Source organism: Neodiprion fabricii, chromosome 4 (genome assembly GCF_021155785.1).
Source record: "Neodiprion fabricii isolate iyNeoFabr1 chromosome 4, iyNeoFabr1.1, whole genome shotgun sequence".
NCBI classification, from domain to species: Eukaryota; Metazoa; Arthropoda; class Insecta; order Hymenoptera; family Diprionidae; genus Neodiprion; species Neodiprion fabricii.
In genome coordinates, this window is record NC_060242.1 from 15,601,555 (window position 1) to 15,624,486 (window position 22,932).

Consider the following 22,932-nt stretch of genomic DNA (forward strand, 5'->3'; position numbering starts at 1 on the left):
ACAGTACAGATTGAGAAATGTCTAATTCATGAGTAAACTTATCATGCAATGTGATGTATACGTGAAATAAATAGAAGTAAAGGAATAAGAAGATTGACGAGTTAAATATTGCTTATAAATTGATTGTATTAAGTACGATAAAAAATAAACAGTAGAAAAGATTGGCTGATTCAATTTTTGCAACATTTGTTTATTACCTCTTTTGAAAAATCTTTGGCATAATGGTGAACCCAGTTAGTTTTACCACGGTTGCTATGAAAACCGGAAAAATGGCATAAATTTGAAAAAAAATATATAATCTCACCTAGTGACGCTCCGACCATGAACGGCGGTTATTTTCTGCGACAAACATTATTCCAATTTCTTGCTACAGGTGATAAATAACCAAATAAAAACACTGAAATGTGGAACGGCAAACGAGAACGGAGAGTAACACCAAAACGTCTTTCCTCACTGCATTGTCGGCTATGCGAGAGACCAAAACAAATATCGCCGAAAGTGCGTTGGTGCATTTTTCTTATCCGACTGTCTTTTCTTTCTCGAAAACTGAGTCAACATTAGGGTAGATACGTTACTGTCGTTACATTTGTAATCGTATTTACAATTAATATACATTCGCTCGTGTATCTATCGTGCATTTTTATAAAATCTTATACTTAATATATCGGATTCAAGTCGAAATACGATGACGAACTCGACGGAAGTATAATGTATTGCGCACCTTCTTGACTCTGACAGTCCGTGATTGTTTGAGAAGCGACGTTCAAATTCTGAAAAACACAAAACTTGTTTATTCCGGTTTCATTCCTTAAATTTTCATGGTTCACTGCATATACCGGAAAATTTCATGTCATGAAACAACAAATACAGAATTCCGTGCACATTCTGATCGTATCGCGATTATCGTTATATTTTCGTGAAACAACTACACTTACGTATTTTTTGTGCGTAGCGAGGCAAAAAGTGCAGACCTGGGGTCGGCCTGTATGAGTTTCATTACTACCCCACGAATTGTTCAACCTTGATGCTCGTAAATGATTTTCCTCTAAGCGTAAGCAGGGCTGATCAGCAGCACCGACAATTAGTACAGCTCCTAAGTGGCTGATGTAGCTGCTTGCCAGTCGCAACGTTTCGATTTTAGATAATTTTCTATCTGCAGGTTCAGTAGGTATCAATGTCCTAAGGGCGGTGAACGCTGTATTTACGCTGCACAGTGAAGATTGCGATTCTTGAGTTGTGAACCTGCATTTGTTTTCATTTGAAATACGTTTCTATACTAAGCGCAATAGACTATTTTTTTGTCATTTGAAATTTTAGATAATTTAAAAAACAATAAAGTCGATAGCTGCAGGTTTTCTCGAAATTCTATAAATCGACAGAGCAGAGATCTTTTACGTTTATCAAATATTCTACCAACGATAAAAAACTTTATAAATACGCGTGCATGTGATAACCTCATATTTAATGTTGCAATTTTAACATTCGATTCTTCAGTTCCGATTATGTCGAAACATTGATTAAGAGCAATCGAAATCGTGATATTTATTCATTTTACTCCTCCCGCCCTTAGTTCTTTCACAGCATTATTCACATGTAGATACTGCACATAGGTGAGCTGTACACGTCCGTTATTGTATCATAAATATAAATAAAACATAGGTATATGCCGCACGTTCAGTTCCAGTCACGTTGAATTATTTGATCGTCGCAATATATGCACCGCGACTATAAATACAGAAGAAAAAGCCACACGAATTCGTGTCCACGTACTTATTTTTCAGTTTTTTTGTCAAAATGAATCATCAAAAAACCACTTACACACAAATTATTTCCATCGAATCTAAGGGTAAAAGAAAGACCTCTGTTCCGTTGAATAGATTGTCTCGCAGTATAGGGATAAAATAAAGAAAAAAAAACTGTCATAATGGATAGAGAATTAATTCACGGTATACTTAACGTAACCAGCATGCTTATCAACACAGGCAAATATAGATAATTGAAATCAATTATTACCTATGTGTTCGGTCACGTTCTCTAGCGTTAGCTTGATACCGTTGTTTACCAGGTTCATCTCTTTTCCTAGCAGCCATTCCTAGCTTTCTTTCCCTCTCCTTTGCGATAATGATGACCAAATGAACAAACTTGGTTATTAAACAGCTTAGCTGGTTTAAGACTCAGTGTGATACTTCGAATGAATTGTTACGAGACGCTCTTTGCTTTAGGAAGGCTGATTTATGAATGAGTAAGGCATCTACTATGCGCTATCCTCGTTTTCATTTGCCCCCCCCCCCCCCCCCCCCCCCCAGGCCATGCTGACATGTGTGTACCACATGTTCATGTGTGTAATACCCATGTACGCATACACGCACACGCGGAAACGTAGTAAAATGATGGTAAGCCATGGGGTGTGGGTGAGACTCCCACAAGTGGTCAGAGTCTGCATCTCACATTACACTCAATAAAAACAAGGGACCAACCAGCGGCGCTGGCGGCAGCGACTCCAAAAAAAAGCATCTGCTAAACTAATTAGAGAATAGTGGCTCTTCGGTCGAAGTATTCATGTATTTTTATAAAATTTAAAGTTAAACCATTCGGTACATACAATACAGTATTATAGCTTCCTTCTTCCTTGTTTTGTTTTTTTCTTTTGATAAATATTTTTCTTCCTTATGGTTTGTTGGTACTTTTTCACCCAATGACTACAGATACTGCAATCATTTGCACACGCATCAGCTGTTTTTTCTATCAAATAATTTTACTTAGGTAATTTAAATTGTGTTCTTTATCTCCCCTTTTTTACGTTACTTGTTGTCTATGTATACGTATAATCATGTATGTTTGTATGTAGGTATTCATGTTCATGTAAAGTAATTTTTTGCTATTATGATATAATAATATGTATGTATATGTATATTTTCTGTGTGATTATACTCACTATCATTATTCTTATCAATACTATTATTCTTATTATTATTCCTATTATTGTGTTGTATACGGTACAGAGCTGTACTGAAGTTTTATTAGTTTTTTTTTTTTTTTGCTAATTAAAAAATATTCCGGCAATCCTTATTCTGCTATCTGCTATCTGCATCGTTTGTAAATAAAAAAATAAATAACATTGCTCAATCATTTTGTTTCGTTTAAACATTATCATGATTATTACTATATATATTCATTATTTTATATTACTAGGTAATAATTATTATACGGTATTATGTCACTGTGCTAGTTCTCATCTTGAAAACTTGAAACTGAACAAAATAATACTTTACACATGATTGTTTAGCATTACCGAATGCCATTTGCCGAGCACTTGAATAAATCAAATTTTAATCAAGCTTGGTTAGAAAATTTCTTTTTTCAGAGTACTAAAAATAAATTAAAAAGCGTTAACGTTAGGAAAGTACGCAAAAAAAATTTACCACTAGAATTTCTGCGAATTCCCGAAAAAAGTAATTAACCCTGTGTTTAGACTTTGTTCGCGAGTCTCAATTATTACATTTTAACTTGAACAGTTACATTGTGAAAGGAGAAAAAAAGACAAAAACTGTCGTGATTCGTCCAATGAAGATAATATCTATTTGTGAATCTGTCAAATTCTTATGGTATAACGATAAAAGAAGGCAGTGGTAAAGACAGCTGACGAATATTGCTGTCTCAGCGCGTGTGCTATACAACCGTACATTGCTTTGAGTTGTTTGTAAAGCGAAGAAAAAAAAAGAAATAAATGTACAAAAGTTGGTAAAAAATTTTTGCATTTTACTAGCATAATGACATGCATACTTTCTTATAACTATGCTACTTGCGTCCCTAACTTTTCAAAACAATTAAAATAGAAGTAGAAATTTACTCAAGGCCGTGATCCTCGCGCAGCTTCTTCCAAAGCGCGTACCTTTAACTCACGTTCACGTTGTTGCCTAGGGAGGAAAAAAAAAAAAAAAAAAGAAAAGGGAAAGAAAAGCAAACAAAAAACGTGTTTTATTAACGTGGAACCAGGAGAATAACATTTAGTGTCTTGCGTCAAGAATTGATCGCTTATTATTAATAGGAATGAGAGGTACGATTTTTTCTTACAACACAAACCTTAGGTAGTCTTCGTGATGGGCAACAAACGAAGGATGATGAGGATAACGTTCACGCTCCATCATTAAGTGACGCTGAAGCTGTTCCTGATGCACAGCCATTTCAGCATAAGGTCGACCAAGGAGATCGGCAGGATGCAGGCCGAGCGAGGGATCACGAGACATGAGTCCTGGCCTGGGGTAATTAGCGCCAGCGGCGGCTGCGTGAAACAAAAATGAAATGACTCAATTGCAGAGCAAGGACTAAATTTGGGAAGAAATATGTTACGGTTAATAATTCGTCGACATGAGGGAGGAGTGGTGGGAGGGGAGGTCATTTCTGTTCTGTGAATGTTGTTGTACAATTAGAATAAATACTAGTAGTAATATTACATGATTAGGATTAAGACGCGGGCTGAAATTTTGAGAAATTCGGCACGGGATAGAGATTTTTGTTGGTTAACTAACGTCGAAGATCCTATCACCTACCAGGCAGGGGGAATCCAGCGGCAGCAGCAGCTGCTTCCTGCTGTTGCTGAGCCTGTTGCTGAGCGGCCTGCTGCTGTCCCGGATGTAGGTGCAAGTGAGTGTGCGCGTGCGTATGCGCGTGAGTGTGAGCGTGATACTCGGGCGAGATGCCAGCCATCTGCAACCGGACCATCGGGTCAGCAGCCAGAGCCAGCCGCTCGTCCAGCTGGCCGTGATGGTGAGCTGGATGACCGCCCCCTCCCCCTGCTGGCCCCCCGCCGGCTGCCGTCGGTATCCCTAAACCCGACAGCGCCTCCGTGAAATAACCCTACTCACTGGTTTTATGGGGGTGGAAATAAGGGAGCTCGGAAATTTCAACTCATCGTCATATTTCCAATATTCATCATTAATTTCTGATCCAATTCCGTGTGTTTATCAGAATTCGATACAAGGGGTGGGTATTTCATTTACAGATACTTCAAGGAAACACATTTCTTTGAGACTTAATTGGTAACTCGATGACGCCATAGGAGTTAGTTTCCCTTCAACTGCGACATGTCGGTTTCAAATAACATCACAAGGCCCACGTTATCAACAAGCGGAATCTCTACAAAGCTGAATATGTAACAAGACAGGTAAAAAAGACTTTTCACAAGAGTTTATAACATATATGCGTAAACATTTACAGATTTGAGCTTCAGTTATCAACAAAGTATTCTTCCAATGACTACTAAGCTGAAACATTTTTGGCTAAGAATACGAGTAAAGACAATTCTCAATAATGTATCGATTGCTTCGATTGAAACGACGTGAGTCAAGGTAACGGTAGCAGGTATAATAAAATATTAATCCCCATGAAAAACGTAATTTGGATGTTATTTCACTGCTTGAAACCTAAAACCTTATCCACTACACATGTAGAAGACTATTGTACTACTGCTACTGGAAATTATCATGTATCTACATCACATCCAAGGGGGTATATACATCTCAAGAGGATATGTTTTACAAAGAGCGTGTCCAAAGTGAATGTGGTAATAACGAAGTATGATAACACGTAAAATCTTCGGAAATTTCACTGCAAAATATTCCTTTGCGGCACATGAGTTTTCCAAACACGATTTCTAACGAGATATTTATATCCCCTGGACTAATTCTTCAACAACAGCAAATCAATTTCAAAACTCAGTGTCTTTTTTTAGCAAAAGTAACTTATCGATTGCATTGCATTTTTTCATGAACTTTACTGAGATTCAGAAGCGAAGTTATGTAGACTTTAATGAGAATCAATCATGGACACACGTCTCTGATTGAACATTAGCGCTACAAACGTTGCAAGATACCGTTTCTGCCACTTCAAAGAGCCACTGAGTTAGAAACAGAATGATAAGAACAATGTTTCGTACCTAATCGTTCTAGACGTTCCCTCTCCAATTGGCTAGGACCTGGAGGAGCGCCGTAGAGACTGAACTGATGCAATGCTTGGGGAGGACCGGAAGGACCGGGACCAGCGAGACCAGCAGCAGCGGCGTATCGTCGATGCATTTCCAGCCAGTGCGGATCCACACTACCAGGTATGGACCTGGGGCCTCCCTTGAGCAGTTCCTCCTTGAACCTGTCGTTTAGTTCGCGATCTCGAAGCTCCCTGATTTCCCGCTCTCTTTTTTCCCGCTCCAGATGTTCCAATTCGAGGCGCTCCCTCGCTACCGGACCATACATGTAGTGCAGCATCGGATCAGGTGGACCAGGATGCCTCGCAGGGGAAAATGCAGCGTGAGGTCTCGCGTATTCGGACAACTGCCTAAGCGCTGGGGTGTCAACGTAAGATCCTGGCCTAGCCGCGTAGCGGTCGTAAGGAGATACAACAGGTTCTAGAGGCCCTCGACTTGGTGGCTTGCAAGGCTCCGGTTGTTTTTCGGGAGTTGACATTTTTCTAACCTGTTGAGCGGCTGCTCTATCTCGCTCCCTCTCCGCCTCACGTTCCCTCTCCTTCCTTGTTCTCTCTTCACGTTTTCTCGCCAGTTTTGAATCCGGTACCGGTTTGAATGTAAGATCAGTCCTAGTGCAAGAATTATTCTCACCGCGATTCCAATGCCGGAGAAAAATGGCTGACTGAGATCTGTGACACTCAGAATCCTCCATCTGCGGCTCCGGTGACGGACCCCGAGGACTTGGAGGCTCCTCAGGCTCAGGTTCCACCATTTCTGGCTCAGGTTTCGGCTCCGGCGGAATAGGAGGCTGTAACTGAGGCGGTCGATGATGATGGTGGACAGAGCTGCTGGACGTTAAACAGGCCGACACAAGAGCGGGCTTCCGTTGAGCATTGTGAGAGCTGTGCGAAGATTGGCTATGCGAATGACTGTGCGAACTGTGTGAGGATATAGTCAGAAGTTTGTCGTGATGCAACGTCGTTGCCTGATGCATACTGGACGAGTGATGATGTGTGGCGATCAAATTATCACCCTCGTCTCTAGTAACACTGGAGCTAGTGCTGGAGTGATGAGCAGTCATCATCGTCGTGCTCTCTTGGCTTCTTTGTGGAGAAGGGGGCGGAATAGCATGAGGAACTGGGCCGTAAGGATAGGCAGGGAATGGGGGATACGATCCGACAGGTGGATAACCGGGGTAAGCCATTCCGCCGTGATGGTAGGGATGCATTGCTGCTAACAACGAGTGATGAATGAACGGGTGGTGAGGATGGAATGGGTGAGCCATGTGCGGACTCGGCTGCTGCGAGGGGTGCATCACTGGCTGCGGAATGGACGTCGGTGGCGGTGGCAAACTCGGAGTTGGGGAAGCGGCAACTGACTGAATCTGAGTAACCTGTTGGCTATTTTGCACCAAAGGATGTTTGCTGGGCGTCGGGGGCTTGCTTGAGCTATCGGGATCCTTCTTGATGTTTTCCAAACTTGGGCCAGGGAATCCAGTTTGAAATCCAGGGACTTTCACCTCTTTCAAGCTCTGCAACGGGTCAGGTTCAGGAGGAATAATTTCCTGCTTTATCTTCAAATTCTGTGGTTCCATAGGGGGCGTGGGTACCAATGAATAAGGTGCGATGGTCGGAGGCTTCTCCAAGGGCATCATACTCTGGGGCGGAGGAATCGGCTGGAACAAATTCTGAGGCTCGGTTCTATCCAGTTCTCCGTTTCCGTCTTGCCGCTGTTCCTGTAGCCTGTCCGACATTCTGTCGTGCATTCTGCTGTCTCTGTGTCTCTCCTGTGGCATTCTATCCTCGGCTATTCTCTCCGACATTCTGATGTCAGGAGGTAAAACGGGCAGGCCTAAGGGCTGCGGCGAATTCGATAGTTGCGGTATCTGCGAGATGTTGGTGGAGAGGTTTTGGGGTATGCTAAGATTAAGCGAGGACGCAGACATGTTCTGCTGTATTCCGTGGGGATTCCCCATACTCGAAGGGCCGACCATGTTCTGTGGGTTTCCCATATTTTGAGCTAAATTTGACGATACGTGCAGATTTTGGGATAAATTCTGCGGTACGTTTTGGCTAGCCGGTATATTTGGCAGGGGATGCTGCATATTTAGGGGCATGACTTGCGGAGGTTGAGGGGGCACCTGAACAGTCTGCAAGTTCGGGGCACAATTCTGGCCGCTCACCATACCAGGTTGTGATAAATTTCGTATACAGGGACCGATGTCGCCGATGTTGTTCATTGGCTGCTGGTTGCTGGCATTCATTGGCTGAATCATTTCCTTGGAATCTTCGACAACCGGGGACATGTTTCTCTCCATATGAGGAAGGACCTCAACCAATTTCAAAGGCTGGTTCATCATCATCGGCATTTCTTCCAACTGTTCTTTGGTCTCTGGCAATTCTTCTACGATCGGTTGTTTTTCTATGGCGTGAATAACCGGAACCGATATCGGCAAACTTTGAATGGGTGGTGGAACCGGCGTTGAAACTGGAGTTGGCTCCAGCGCTTCTTCCGGCGTGGTTAAAACAGGACTGGGAGGTTCGTCGACTTGGACGGCAACCGGGACCGAATGATTATCGTTCGTTTCACCCTCGGTCTCCCGCTCAGGTTCATCCATCAACGAGTTACTGTCCGTAGTAAGAGATTCAGATGGACTTTCCGGCCTCTCGCCACGCTTGCGCTTTTGCAATTCCTTGTCCTCCTCAGGATCGTCGGCTTGTGAACGTTTCTGTCCCTTTCTCGGTGTCTCTGATTTGCCAGATGATTTCTTCTTTGTCTTATCCGGAGTCTGTTGCTGCTGTTGCTGTTTCTCCTGATCAGGCGTATCGGTTCCACCGGCTCTCCTTGGTCGTGCGGGTCTCGGCGTTTCTTTGGCCTTATTGCGAGTTCTCATCCTGCCTGGACTGTCGGGAGATTCGGCCGGCACTGGGCGAAAGAGGTACGGAGGAGCAGGTGGAAGTTCTCCGGTTTTCTTCAAATGCGCGCGACATTCGGCGCAAAGTAACAGCCTGTCCTTACCAGCGATCTGGTAGTCTTTTGAATTGGTCGAAAAGCAGTGTTGACAGGATTGCGCAGTCCCGTTTGTATTCGTGTCCCTGGAATCGCTATCCTCTTCCGAATTATCATCTTCCGTAACTGAACTGACTTCGCCACCTGGATTATTGCTAGCTGGCGTGCCGACAGGTGCTATTTCTGGTTCGGATGCTGGCTCCTTGGGGTTTGGCGCCACGGGAGAAGTGTCCTTTGTTGGGGTTGGTATCTCCTCCTTGGGAGTACCAGCCCGAGAGTTACGAGTGTTTCGAATTCTGCGCAATGAACCTTGCCTGCGTCGTCTGTGGGGTCGGTTATTATTCGCGCCAGGCGTCTTCTTCCACAGGTAGTAGAACTCGACTAGTTCAGGCTAAACGGAGCAAAAAATTCCCAACATAAACCAGTTTCCCCCTCTTTTTTTTCTTCTTTTAACCAACTATTGTACGCGTCTCAAGATATTAGTTCACATTCATAATCACCGTATCTTTGTGAGGCAGTAAATCCTTCCTGATGCGAAAGAAATTCTTTCCAAACTGACGAAGACCCTTTACGAAACGTTTCTGAAACGGAGAACATTACATTATTTATTAAGTATCGACCTTCGATTATTCTGTTCTACGTAATCACCCCTCGACAATATACTCACAGTTTCTTCTTCGGACCACTTTTTGTCAATCCCTTTGGGTACGGGACATTTGACTAGTGCTTGAAGTGCCCTGCCAGGGTCATAGCCAGAGTCATGTAAAATGTCCAGAGCGTTGATCGTAGTGTCGTCTCGCGAGGCAGCTACACAACCGTCATCGGGAGATCCGCCGTCACACATTCCTGCAAAGGCAGCCATAGATCGGGCAGCTCTTAAGTACATCAACAGATCTCCGTCCAAAGCCATGGCCGGGACCCATCGTAGTTCCTCACGTTCTTTGGAGAACTCAGGATCCGGATGAAGATCTCCAGGAGGGATGCCCGGCCTGTACTCAGGCAACCGGGCCTGGCAAGAAACCAACTCCTGTACCCAAAATTCAGGGTAGCGCGCGGTTAGCACCACTGCCAAAGCGAGTTAGTCATGCACACATGTATACCGGCTTGCTTATTCAAAGTGCTAAGCTGAATTTCATAAGGCATAAATAGCTCAACAGAATTCGGTGAAACTTTGCTAAGTTGAAGTTCCTTCTTATTCAGCCGACACAAGTTTACTTGCATTGTTCTATTGTTAATGCGATGAGAAAGCGATTGTGTTGTTAAAAAAAAACTTTGTTATTGCCGCTGCCTTATACTCAATTATTATCTTTTGTACATTCATTAGTTATTAGATGTTATGCGTGAATTATATTAATTATATTTGCAGGGTAGCTATGAAGCAGTGAGGTTTTTCCAAAGAATCGGGCAAACCTGGTGGGATGGACCGACCCGAATCTCGCCTTGGGTACCAGCAGACATCTCCCCCTCCTCCAAAGCTCCACCGTCTTTCTCCAGTGTTTTAACCACTGTCAGTCTCCAAGTCTCAGTAAAGTGCTACCTTCCACCCCTAGGAATTAGTCAGGCGTATAATACATTTGGCACAATATTTTTGTGTGTAATATTAAACAATATAAATCTGTAGGCGATCAGTTTTGCCATTTATTGATAACAGACGATATATAAAGAGAGATCAAACTATGTATGTCTTGAATTTGAAATCAAACATGACTGCCAACATGTATGGAAATGAAGAAGTTTCAACAACGGTGATATTCTGATTTGACAGGTTTTGAGTCAACTTCAACGCGTCGATGAAAAATCACATATTGATGATAAGACTTGATTTTCTTACAAGGAGTAAATTATATTTGTTACTCGAATAGTTAGAGAGACTCAAAAGTTATTCTGAGAATTCGGCTAAAGGGAATAGAATTTTAACACTACACATGCTCGACTACTACATTGTCGTGAAAATTAAATAATGAAATGGAAAGTTAGTATCAGGTTGACGCAATTAAACCAAAGCGAAGTGTTGGTTAATTTTACATCATGGTTGACGAGAAATATATTTCGCATTTCTATCCCAATGCATTTTGAATAGCTTATTCCATATGTAATCTTAACAAGGGCTCTGAATAGCTATAAAACAGAGTGACTGATAATTTGATAACTTCTTTTAAGCCTGAAAGTAAATTCTATTCAGATAAAACAACAATGAACAACAAATCTGACAGTTGGTCTAATGAGAAAGGATTTTGCGAGATTTGAGACGGTTCATCAAAGGTTGCAAAGTGAGCAATTTCCAACTCATGTTCAGTAATTAACTCTGCATGTAATTGAGAAAGGGTAACAACAAAGCTTTATGATTAAAGGTTTGCAATTTCTTCTATTGGCGTGCTGTAAATAGCAATATGTGAAAGGTATCTATGGTATTTGCATAACAATTAGTAATTTGTAAAAGGGTATGAGGAGAATTTCTGGATCTACATACCTCTAGTAGCCATGCCAATGCGTCATTTGCGAGGATCAGCGGAGTGTCACGGATTCATTTAATTGCGCGACTATTAGACGAGTAGTATCAGCGAACAATGAAGGATTAGGAAACCCTCCTAAGGTAGATTTATCTCAATGGGTTATTGTGGAGGAAAAAACGGTAAACGTTGACCTGGGTGAGAGCAAAGATGGAATTTGTTCAACTGCGTTGTAAAATAATGATAGCAAAAATAGTAATAACAATCATGATGATGATGATGATGATGATGTTAATGATGATAATGATAATAATAATAAGAGAATATTAGGGGAATTCAAAGGGGAAAAGTGATGCATGTACCTATGATACCATATATCGCATGAGAAATTACGGATAACTTTAGCCGAAACTTAAATTGTCTTGGCGTTATCTAACCGAGCGTGATATGGGGGTATTTATTCGTTGTGTGATGTTTTTTTTTTTTTCTTTTGTCTCTCTAATTCCATGCATTTTCAGTCAGTTAATCGATTGAATAGGGAATAAAATCGATGAAATATGCGTAAAAATAGATGTGTGTATGTGGTAAGTATAGATATGTGTAGTAAAACTTGTGGGAGAGGAGGTAACGCTCGGCACTTACCACGCTCCCTACGCCTAGCATCCTTCCAACGTTACGTATAAACTTGCCCGCCCATTCGTTAATTTATGTGTCAGAGTGGCTACGTTAATGTTAACACAACTCCGGGCACATTATTGTTTACCAGTCGCGAATATCAGGCTTTTCGAATATCACACACTACCCATAACACCCAGGCGCGGCCATATTGTCTTCAATTTTTTTCTCTCCCACTTTTTTTCTGGTCTCTCCGCTGGTTCTTTTTTCTCGCTCTCTTGCTCCTACTCCCTTTCGTTCACTCGCTCTCGCTCTCTGTTTTATTTCATTTTGATACAGTCAATCAAGATGTCAATCCCCCATTGTCGTCGTCACGAAATATCAACCACCGATAGAAACGCAACTGCTGTTGCCAAATGGGTACAGCCAGCCCCTTGACACATGCTGCTAAAAGTGGTTCGCAAAATGTCCCTCGATTCTGCCGCCAATCTCCACCACTGGTGGCGCTAGTAGTTGTCTGAAAGGCTTGCGCGCGATCAGCGAGCGAGCGAGCGTGTCAAAAGTCTACTAGCGCCACATAGAGGAACTAAAAAAAGGGGGACAAAACGCGCACAATTTTTTAGTATACGAGCAGTAGTGAGTGTCAGGGGGCTGGGTACAGCTGGTTCAAACAAGGGTTTCCCTACGTAGAATTGTTAGCTCGCGATTCGGGTGAATGTGTTAATGAAACACGATATAACATAAAGAAATAAATAATCTGTACAAACAACGAGGACGAAAATATTGCCACTCAATCGCACTTAATCAATAAGTTTTCGAAATTCCGTGAGGTACTTTGATTCGTCTAACTATATTTTCACCACCGGATCGCTGGTCTGTGTCGTTACTCGTTAGTATACGCGACGCTGTCGATGATTGAATTTCGGAAACCATTCTAGTTCATGGTTTTTCCGTGTTGGCGCGAGCCTCTATATTCTACAAAAATGGCGTCGCGTCAGATAGCCAAGAAACTCGGGATGGTGCAGAGGAATTATATCGCTGGCTAGTGATGTTTGGTAATCAAAATCGTTGTTTACTACGACTATAAAAATGAATCGTTACACAAACCTAACAAGCAGCAGTGTGGTGACAGATATCAGTGATTTCGCGCTGAATTAGATATGTGTGTGTCGAACATAAGTCGTGCTACCTTTCAGTGATCGGATGAAGAAGTGTAGGTAATTGTGGGTGGGCAGGCTGGTGAGATCTTTTCAGGATTAAAATATCGGAGAAGACCAAGCTATACACACGTACCTTCGATGGAGTTGAGGGTAACGCTGATCTCGCTCGCTTTGTTGACGTTCGTCGGCCAAGGTAATTCAATCGCTGAATCAAATTTAATATATGTTCGACGTACATTTATTCCATTACAGCGTTGCGTTCGAATTTCATACAAAATTCGCGCTAATTAAGTCGATTCGCTAATCATCAATCAAATCGCTCCCCACTTCGCCTGTTTTCTTCTATTTTTTCGTCGATTGAGAATATTACAATCGCAAATAAAACTTCTGGTTATTCCTAACGTAATCTAGAATCTCAAGATTTTATTATCGTATTCTGTAATAATGATTTGTAATACGATTGAAAAAGGCAGCAAATAGAACGTACGAATATCAGTTTACATACGGAAGTTGTAATACATAGTATTTACGCATGCATACATACGGTTTCGCATGTACAACTTGCGTGTCGATTTTCGCATCGCGAATTTTCTCCTGGGTATAATCATCTAGTGAAAATATACCTGATGATACAACGCGTATGAATTGATTGTATTTTCTGCTCAAAGATCGGTCGGAGAGAGAATCTTCTAATTATCAATATATTTATTTTTTTTCAAACAATTTTTTTCTCAAAAACTTCTAAAGCGTTCCTGCTGCGCGCGTACGCGTATGCGTGTGTGTTACTCCTCTTGTTTGACATAACAGCTGCCTCAAATTTACGCTCGGTATCTACATGTATACATCCTTAGGCATGAATTTCCATACATGCAATCTTGTTTGCCCGGGTAAATATTTACCCTGAGACTACACGGAGCACGGAGCGGAAAAGAGACATATGCAGGTGTAATAAGCCTCGAGAGAATCTTGGAAAATATCTTCTAAACGCCTCTCTGCCAGTCGACTCTTTTTCCCCTGACATACCTGCAAACGTTTTCCATTATTATGGCATCTAATATCCACTGTTTAAAATGTACAATTGAAACGCGGAAACTTCGAGTCGTTATCATCATACTGTCTGTCCGCCAGCTAGAATCTGTTCAAATTTCGAATTAATGCAAATATCAGCAAATCACAAAGAGAGTATGTGAAGCAGATGAACCAGGATGACCAGGATGGTCGCTTCCGCACATATTCGTGAAACAGAAGAAGGGAGTCGGTGGGTCGTTCGGGGGTATAGCAGTATAAAATGCACGTATAAATAGGGCCGTGAGTGTGCGGGAGAGAGAGAGAGAGAAAGTTATCAAGTTGCGTATAGGCCAGGGAGGAGGAGGATGGCGGAAGATCTCGTGCAGGGTTGCCAATCGCCCGGCACTCTTTTCTTCTCTTCGTTGCACCCTCGTGAAGTACGTTGGGATTGGCTAGTAGCTATACTGTAATTTTGATCCCCCCAGAGTTCAATTCCATTCGAGGCTACAAACTATCGTCGTCGGCGTCGTCGTTGTGTCTCCATTGTGCGCCAATAGAGAAATAATTGCCTCGCTTTAATAAGAAGATTTGTCCCGTCGCGTCGGGTCGGGTGGAAAGGGAGAGATGAACTACGGCAACAATCCGACTCTCTCTCTCTCTTCATACTGAAGCTATAGGAACACTATCATAACGAGTCATGCTGAGGAAAATGAGTTATTTCGCGATTTAGGAATTGTCCGAAATTCAGTAAACCGTTACAGAAAGACACACACTCATATTTCGACATCTTAGTTCCTTAAAAATCATTGTAAAAATAAGAAAAGAGTGATTTTTTTCCCAATTTTTCGTAACGCTGACGTTACTAACTTTAACCTCGTACTCTCTCGAATTGTTGTATCGTCGTAGATGGTGACAAATTGTTATATACAATATTATTCTAACGATACGTGAGAAACGGGAGAAATTTAACGAAGAATCCTCATCGCGATGGAACGTTTGATACGAATTTATGATTTTAAGTGTATTGTATAAAGTTATGAGGCGGTGCGCGGTTTTTCTCCATTTCTTCTGAGAATTATGGTCGTCGCCAGCGAGCTCGTCTTTTTCTTTTTTTTTTTATTATGCCCCTTCTAGTTTTACATCGGACGAGATACCGGTTGTTCATGCTGTTGTTCTGGCTGTGCATTAGTAAAACCCTCATTCTCACAAAACAACAACAACAACGCAACGCGCCAGGTGTACGAAAACACTCGAGAGATGTTCGAGCGTAGGTATAATAATAAGGCGTATGTACAGCAGCGGTGAAGGTTTTAAATTTCATCCTTGATGTCCGCTTTCTTGGTTGTCGGAGAAGAGGAAGAACAAGAAGGAAGAAAGGCGATCTAGTTACTGCGGGATTGACAATTTAATTAGACGTAGCGTCTATATTACCCGAATGTAACGCTGATCCGACGGGCGGAGGATCGAAGGAATTACGATTTTTCTAATTATTCACACGGTTAATAAACTGTTAACGCGCGTTGCTCTGCGTTTTAATCCTTTGACTCACACATTGTTGTTCCGAAACAACTTTTATAACAATATATTATTTTTCAAGTTCTCAGGGTGACTGATTACAAATCTGAAATCAGTTTTGGAAAATTGAAGACGGCTGATCCAGCACGGTCAAGAAAATCATCCAAATCTGGATCCAATATGACAGATAAAATTTAAAATGTCATCGGATATTGACGAAAAACTGTATGAATGAGTTTTCGGGGTTACTGTTTACGAATCTGAGATCAGATCTTGAAAATTTAAGGTGACGGATCCAACATGTAGAACACAAGTTTGGAAAATTAATTAAATTTCGATAGAAATCTAACAAGGGGAGTGTCAAACTTGGGAATCACAGATTTCCATCACTTTTCTATATATTGTAGGGCAGGGTCCCCTCAATAAATATACATATAAAGCGGCAAGACGCCATTCGTTTTTATTATTGAGAAATTTCAACTCAAAGTTCTATATGTAACTTAAGTAGAAGGAACCTTTTTACCGGTTGCAGGAATAGTTCCGTGGCGTAGCGGTAACGCTCTTGCTTACTGAGCGACCGAACGGCTGTTCAAATCACGTTTGAGTTACTTTTTTTTTTTTTTTTTTAATATGTATAAATTATTTAATATAAAAATAAGTAATTGTCAAAATAAATTTTAATATAAATAATTTTTAATAATTTTAAAAATAAATAACTTTTAAAAATAAATAATTAATAATTCTATAAATAACTTTTTTTTTCATTTATTAAATATTTTACTTCAATTTTATTTAATATTGAAGAAAATTTTTCAATTTTAACAGTTACGTTAGATAGCATAGAATTCGCATTATAATTTTACCGGCTATGATACCTACTACCTAAGCGACCTTCGTACGTACAGTTTACCTGCTCCACTATGTATTGTCTAGGGGATACACATAAAAATAAAACATTCTCATGCCCGAAGAAAGTCAAATCACAGCTGCTCAGGCCACGTCATACATTCGGAACTGTTCTCACTCTGTTTTGAGTTTTCGTAAGCGTTAGACGTTGGAATAATTTTGTGCTAGTTATTTCAAGTGATTTGTGTATAACATGGAAAAAGTAAGTACGAGTTCTGGAGATTTCGTTCATGAAGAATCTATCCTCAACAATTCAATTAAAAATGATATTACAAATGCATTTTTGTATTGTAAATCATTATTAGAAGAAAGTGAACTTCTGGTCAAAAATCCTCCATACAGAAATGTCACATTCATCTATTGTCATGGGAGAAGAATTTTATAATAGCATTGTGACAATGTTACATGAAAGAAAAATCATTGAAGATGAAGAACTGATCACAAAGGATGAAGATGATGAGACAAATGAGTATACGGAGGTTAGAAAATAATTATTTCTGTTATTATATTTGTTTTTAATCTTTTTGAAATTATGATGTTATTAATATTTGATTCATACGAATGACTATTAACATTATTATCTATGATTCTTCGTATTTAAATAATTATATTGAAAAATGTATAAAAGTTGTTATATTAATAATTATAATATTTTTTTCATGTCCAGTAAAATATTTTTTGGTATTTTTAGTGTATTGGTGTACCGGAAGATGATGATAATTTTGTAGCTCAAGAATTTGTCCCCGAACCACGTGACTATATTCCACTGTTATATAAAGAGAGGGCAGTTGCTATTGCCGATGCTCACCCAAAATGGAGTTTGAAATGCCTTCAAAAGCATGGGGCATCACGATTAAAGCATAAGCAGAATTTATATCGATGGAAAGAAGATGTCAAACGTGGAGGTACTTATTTTGACAAGTGGAAAACTATTGACAGTGATACGTATGAAAGATTCTTGGAAGCCCGATCTAGTATGGAGCAGGTATTAAATTTTTAATTTGATGAGATCTATTATATTTTGTAAGCATACAGTTTCATGTTATTTTATTTTTTTTCTGCCACTTTCCCAAGGTAACCACAAGAACATTGCAACAGTGGGCAATGAATGCTGCCTTCCAATTTTTATCGGACGAATTTCATTTCATTGCAAGTAAATCATGGGTGAAAAGGTTTAAAAAAAAACACGGAATTCGCCAACGTAAAATTATGAAGTTTATAAGTCACAAAGAAGTAGTATCTATCGAAGAAGTGATGGAAAGTGCAGAAAAATTCCGTTTGCAAACAAAAGCATTAATGTCTGGATTTGATCGTGATTATATTATTAACACTGATCAAAGTGGATGTCAATATCAATCGACATACAACAGATCATTGGCAGAAAAAGGAGCGAAACCCATTTTCGTTAAAAAAAAGAATATTAGTTTAACTACTCATTCTTATACTGCACAGTATGCACTAACGGCTTCAGGGAAAGTGTTACCATTTGTTTTTGTATGTTTACGTGAACCAAGTGGAGCATTTGGACCACAAATCAAGAAACAAATAAATCAGTTGAGTAAAATATATAATAATATTATTATAACGTGTACAAAATCTGGCAAGCTAACCAAACAACAATATGAAAAGTTTTTAAAAACTTGTTTATTACCTTATGTGCAAGAGAATAAATTTCTATTAATTATCGATTCATGGGTTGGTCAAACAGACACGACAGTGTATGACAATATTTTTTTAAATGAAAATGGTGAAGCTACTTGTACAGTAAAAATTATTCCACCAAAATGTACACCCATTTGCCAACCGTGTGATGTCTACTTTTTTCGACAAATAAAAATATTTATTAAAAAAATTCAAAATGCTCCAGAGCTATTGGCAGATAAAAGGGAATTAACATCAAGAGAAGACATCATGAAAATTCATTCCCTGATATTGCATCAATTAAATTCACCAAAATTTACAGCGATGATCCAGTATGCTTGGTTTGCCTCCAAGTTGATTGATGAAAGGGAAATATTTATGAATGTAAACCAATTGTGCTTTTCTATGAAGAATTTGAAGACAAAATGTAATTGCAACAATAATAGTTTTATAAAATGTGCGGTTTGTGACAAAACTTTATGTTTTAAATGTTTCTATGATGATTATCATCCAAATGAATGTTTATTTACAAATGATTCTGATGATGATATGGAGAGTGAATAAGTATAATATTATGATTTTAATTATAAGTGTGTAATATTGTAATTTTCGAATAATAGATTATTTTTGATAATATTGATTACTTTGTTATTATAATTATTACAAATCCAATTTTTATCATTTTTTGTATTTTTTCCTAACTTAAAAATAAAAAAATAATTTATAGAAATATTAATTATTAATTATTTATTTTTGTATTAAATAATTTATAAAAAAAAAAAAAAGTAACTCTAATGGAACTTGAACAGCCGTTCGGTCGCTTAGTAAGCAAGAGCGTTACCGCTACGCCACGGAACTATTGCTGCAACCGGTAAAAAGGTTCCTTCTACTTAAGTTACATATAGAACTTTGAGTTGAAATTTCTCAATAATAAAAACGAATGGCGTCTTGCCGCTTTATATGTATATTTATTGAGGGGACCCTGCCCTACAATATATAGAAAAGTGATGGAAATCTGTGATTTCCAAGTTTGACACTCCCCTTGTAAGTAAAGGAGTTGGGTCGCTAATAACGAGAATTCGAAGTCTAATTATAAAAATTGAAATAGCGGATCCAAATAGTTGCCATGAATTCTCAAAATTTATCCACTCCATGACCTGAATTTAACAAATTCGGTCTACCGTATTGGATACGCCGTTGTGAATTTTTGAAATCTTCTTGCTTAGATTCATAATCAGCGACCTCAAAAACCCGTTTAACATATTTTAGTCCGGGTTCGTTCGAATTTGAACTTTTAGTCCGCCATATTGGATGCGCCATCTTAAGTTTCGACAATTTAACCTGAGATTCACAACCAGGGACCCAAAAACCTCTACATGCAATTTATTGTCTTGATTTGATGAAATTTGAAGTACTCTTCCGACATTTTGGATCCGCCACGTTGAATATCCAAAATCTGTCTTCAGATTATGATTCAGTGACCTCAAAATCACATAATCTATATGCTTTCAAGGAAAATTTTCTTGCAAATGAATTATTTCTGCAATTTTCACATTTTTTCAATCAATTTGGTTATAACAATAATAAAATACGATACATCGGAATAATTACTCTTGAGTCTTTGAGACATATTAGAATAGTCTCAGAAATAGCAAAAGACCGCATGAAGTCGTTGAAGAGTTTGCTAAATATTTAAAAAATGGATACGAAATGGGTGGTAAAAATACCTAGCACTATGAACACAAAGGGTTAATTAAACACCGCACACGGAATTACATTATGTCGTCTATGGTATAGGTCGGGAATATTACATATTTGCATGTATATGTTACGCAAATATAGACATACAATGAACGTGTAGGAGAGAATAGGAATTTAGTAAAAGTATAAAAACTCCTCGTCGTCGTCGTGCTACTCGTGGTTTACAGACCGTGACGCTAAGATCGTTGCTGCTTGCACTAGAATATCTAAGAAAGGTGGCTTTTGCACGTTGTACAGGAATCTGTAACCTCCGCTACAAGCTAGAAGCAAGTGAGAGGACAGATTTTCTGATCTAAATTGCATCTGTCGATTTCTGTATATTGATTCTACACGAGTATACATAGTTGTATTTATATTATACATGTATTGTGTACTATATGCCGAATTTACTTCGGAAGAATGCAGCACGTGTACATATATTGTATACTGTATACATAATGTGTAGAATGCGACAACCTGCGCCTACGTATTTTCAAACAACAGTTGTCGATGAGTTATTCGACTAGTAAGTCAAGGAAGAAAAAACTAGGACATGGCAAAAATGCAAATATACTCGCCGAAAAAATTACCCCCCCCATTTTTGGTTGTGATAAACTCCAGCTTCAAATTACTGTAACTGCGTAATTTAGTCTTTATGCATTTTTTCTCAAGTAATCCTATCTTGTAAATTTGGTAAAGTGACCCTTCGACTTGGCCTCAAGATATTTATTTTGTCGCATGGAGTTTTCCCTTGAAAATGGTTCTTTTAAAACTATGCCTGTGACTTTTTCTCGTAAAGAAATCTAATGTCAAAAGAAATAGCGTCCGAAATACTTTGATTCTACGTATCAAGTGAAAAAACCATTGTACGGAAATTTAAAAGAAAGGAGATAGAACCGCTAAATGCCGCCTTTCTGAATTTCGATCAAAAATTATCCTCAACGTCACTCGCAAACTTGACAACTTTACAAAGATGACCTTTAAAATTCGGTTATCGAAAATTAAACTTTACCGCGACACAGTTTCCGTAAAAATGGGGCGATCGTCTTTCGAAGAATAAAGATTTCTCTTCGAAAGCCTGTTGTGTTTACATTTTCCCTACATCTGCAACACCAAAGATGTTGAAGTTCAAACGAAAGACAGCTTGGTTGCACCCTTACCTCCGACATTAACATTACTCCAGTTTTTTCACTTCTTACGTAGGATTAAAGTTTTTCGGATATGATATGGAATAACTTTGCAAAAAAAAAAAAAAGCGAGACAACAGTGAAAAAAACGAAAACGAAAGCTAGAAAATGTATATCCTGGAAATGTATCAAAAAATTCAGTTCATTCCGTAAGACTGCAATGCGCTAAGTCGAAGGTTCACTTTACAAATTTGACATGAGCGGCCTAAAGATAGGATTACTCGAGAGAAAATGCGTATGTAGAATAAATCTGAAAAACATGGAGTTCGCAGCCAAGATGTTCAGCTTCTCAATCGTTTTCGGTTGAACTTTCTACTTGCAATGTACGCAAAGTTACAGCGTCTCAAATTTGGACCTTTTCCGGTCAAAATCTGAGCGAAGGCGGGCTGATAATATTTTCCGCGAGTGTATATATATCCGTGTATGTACGCGCAATTAGAAGACAGATAAACATTAATCAAGTATTGTATCTAATAAGAGTTAGTTTGAAACTCAGTAGCCGCGTACGTAACAACATATGGGGCATTCCATGTCAAATTTACCCCTTTTTTCCCCTCACCATTATTGATTCGTTCCCCGATTTTTTATACGATTCTACCATCTAAAAAAGGCACTCCTGAATTTTTCCAAATTTTTTTCGCTAACCTTTTTTTTTTTCTAAATATTATGCAAACCCATTTCGAAAACGGTCTTTTTTAAAAATTTGAAAAAATTCTGAAAAATCTAGTTTCTCATTCCGATCATACCGACACCTGGCCGATGATGGGCCGATTTTTTCTTCTATTTTTTTTTTTAGCACTTTAAACATTTTCAACAAACGAAACACCATCTTGAAACGTTATGAAAAATCTTCAAAAAGTCTCAAAAATCGAGTCTTTCATTTGAAGTCGGTATGATCGGAATGAGAAACTAGATTTTTCAGAATTTTTTCAGATTTTTAAAAAAGACCGTTTTCGAAATGGGTTTGAATAATATTAAAAAAAAAGGCTAGCGAAAAAAATTTGAAAAAATTCAGGAGTGCCTTTTTTAGATGGTAGAATCGTATAAAAAATCACGGAACGAATCAAAAATGGTGAGGGAAAAAAGGGGTGAATTTGACATGGAATGCCCCATATGCAAGTTAAAACGCGCTTAGCATACGTATCTTCCTACGCTCCGTAGTATAGTTCGTTTCGATTACCAGATTTCTCAATTCCTCATACTATATATCTATATGCTTTGGCACGAGGTTGCTGCATTTTTTAACTTCTCGGCAGGGTAACGGATTATTTATTATAATCCTGCATTAGCAACAACAACAGTAACGACACGAGAGATGCGTACATACCTGTAACGCCTGTGCATCAATCCGTATACCGCACATAGATGCCTGTGCAATACGTGTCTTATAGCTGTTAAGGGGAAAGTTTCTCCGCGTATACCTAGGTATACTAAAATGCTTACCAATGTCGATTTATAATTTGCGTGGGCGCTAATGCTTCAGGGTGTGGTCTGCTCGCTGCTGTTGCTCTTGTGACTCTCTTCGCCTCCTTGTAGCAGCTTTGGTATTTAGTATTCAAGATTTTAAACGCTCGCGACATTCGAGGGAGAAAGAGAAAAAGAGAGAGACAGAAGGAGACGACGGGTCCTTAACTGATCTCATCTCGGCACGCGATATAATAGAAGTGGTACTATAATTGGTGAAGAAATGTTGAAACGCATGAATGAATGATTGATTGAATGAATAGTTGTGTATACTGAGG

The 22,932-nt window shown here is 39.3% G+C and overlaps 3 protein-coding genes across 15 annotated transcripts in view; 1 reads left to right on the forward strand and 2 right to left on the reverse strand.

Annotated features, from left to right (window-relative positions):
- Nucleotides 1–174: 174 nt before the first annotated feature.
- LOC124180361 (basic helix-loop-helix transcription factor scleraxis) lies at nt 175–3,917 on the reverse strand. 3 transcript variants are annotated; one of them, XM_046565804.1, is made up of 4 exons: nt 3,851–3,917; nt 2,014–2,111; nt 936–1,206; nt 175–770 (listed from the first exon to the last, which is right to left on the reverse strand). In XM_046565804.1, exons 2-4 carry the CDS (start codon nt 2,088–2,090, stop codon nt 657–659), a joined length of 462 nt encoding a protein of 153 aa, XP_046421760.1. In that variant the 5' UTR covers nt 2,091–2,111; nt 3,851–3,917; the 3' UTR covers nt 175–656. The 3 variants fall into 3 exon arrangements, with proteins under 3 accessions (XP_046421760.1, XP_046421759.1, XP_046421762.1); XM_046565803.1 differs by having other exon boundaries at nt 936–1,242; XM_046565806.1 differs by lacking the exons at nt 2,014–2,111; nt 3,851–3,917 and adding an exon at nt 1,819–1,930.
- On the reverse strand, nt 2,978–12,379 carry LOC124180310 (arginine-glutamic acid dipeptide repeats protein-like). Of its 6 annotated transcripts, none has more exons than XM_046565690.1 (9): nt 12,061–12,379; nt 11,439–11,612; nt 10,379–10,514; nt 9,636–9,977; nt 9,469–9,549; nt 5,936–9,359; nt 4,551–4,826; nt 4,075–4,282; nt 2,978–3,917 (listed from the first exon to the last, which is right to left on the reverse strand). In XM_046565690.1, exons 3-9 carry the CDS (start codon nt 10,424–10,426, stop codon nt 3,851–3,853), a joined length of 4,446 nt encoding a protein of 1,481 aa, XP_046421646.1. In that variant the 5' UTR covers nt 10,427–10,514; nt 11,439–11,612; nt 12,061–12,379; the 3' UTR covers nt 2,978–3,850. The 6 variants fall into 6 exon arrangements, with proteins under 6 accessions (XP_046421646.1, XP_046421643.1, XP_046421645.1 ...); XM_046565687.1 differs by having other exon boundaries at nt 9,636–9,995; XM_046565689.1 differs by having other exon boundaries at nt 4,084–4,282; nt 9,636–9,995; nt 12,061–12,378.
- Nucleotides 12,380–13,025: 646 nt separating this feature from the next.
- The window catches only part of LOC124180311 (neogenin), a 35,199-nt gene continuing 25,292 nt past the window's right edge, over nt 13,026–22,932 (forward strand). For all 6 annotated transcript variants that reach the window (XM_046565694.1, XM_046565698.1, XM_046565697.1 and 3 more), the window contains exon 1: nt 13,026–13,386. In XM_046565694.1, coding sequence (XP_046421650.1) covers nt 13,332–13,386 — 55 coding nt within the window. In that variant the 5' untranslated portion in view covers nt 13,026–13,331. The remainder of the gene's footprint in view (nt 13,387–22,932) is intronic.

Bases quoted from the DNA above. Each gene is read 5' to 3' on its own strand.
- LOC124180361 (XM_046565803.1), bottom strand. From the start codon at position 2,090: ATGGCTGCTAGGAAAAGAGATGAACCTGGTAAACAACGGTATCAAGCT. The intron at 1,243-2,013 runs GTAATAATTGAT...AAACAAATGCAG, and splicing joins GAACGTGACCGAACACATAG to GTTCACAACTCAAGAATCGC. The intron at 771-935 runs GTAAGTGTAGTT...TGTGTTTTTCAG, and splicing joins TCGCTACGCACAAAAAATAC to AATTTGAACGTCGCTTCTCA.
- LOC124180310 (XM_046565688.1), bottom strand. From the start codon at position 10,426: ATGTCTGCTGGTACCCAAGGCGAGATTCGGGTCGGTCCATCCCACCAG. The intron at 9,996-10,378 runs GTTTGCCCGATT...TTTTGGGTACAG, and splicing joins GGGTCGGTCCATCCCACCAG to GAGTTGGTTTCTTGCCAGGC. The intron at 3,918-4,074 runs GTAAGAAAAAAT...TTTCCTCCCTAG, and splicing joins GACTACCTAAGGTTTGTGTT to GCAACAACGTGAACGTGAGT.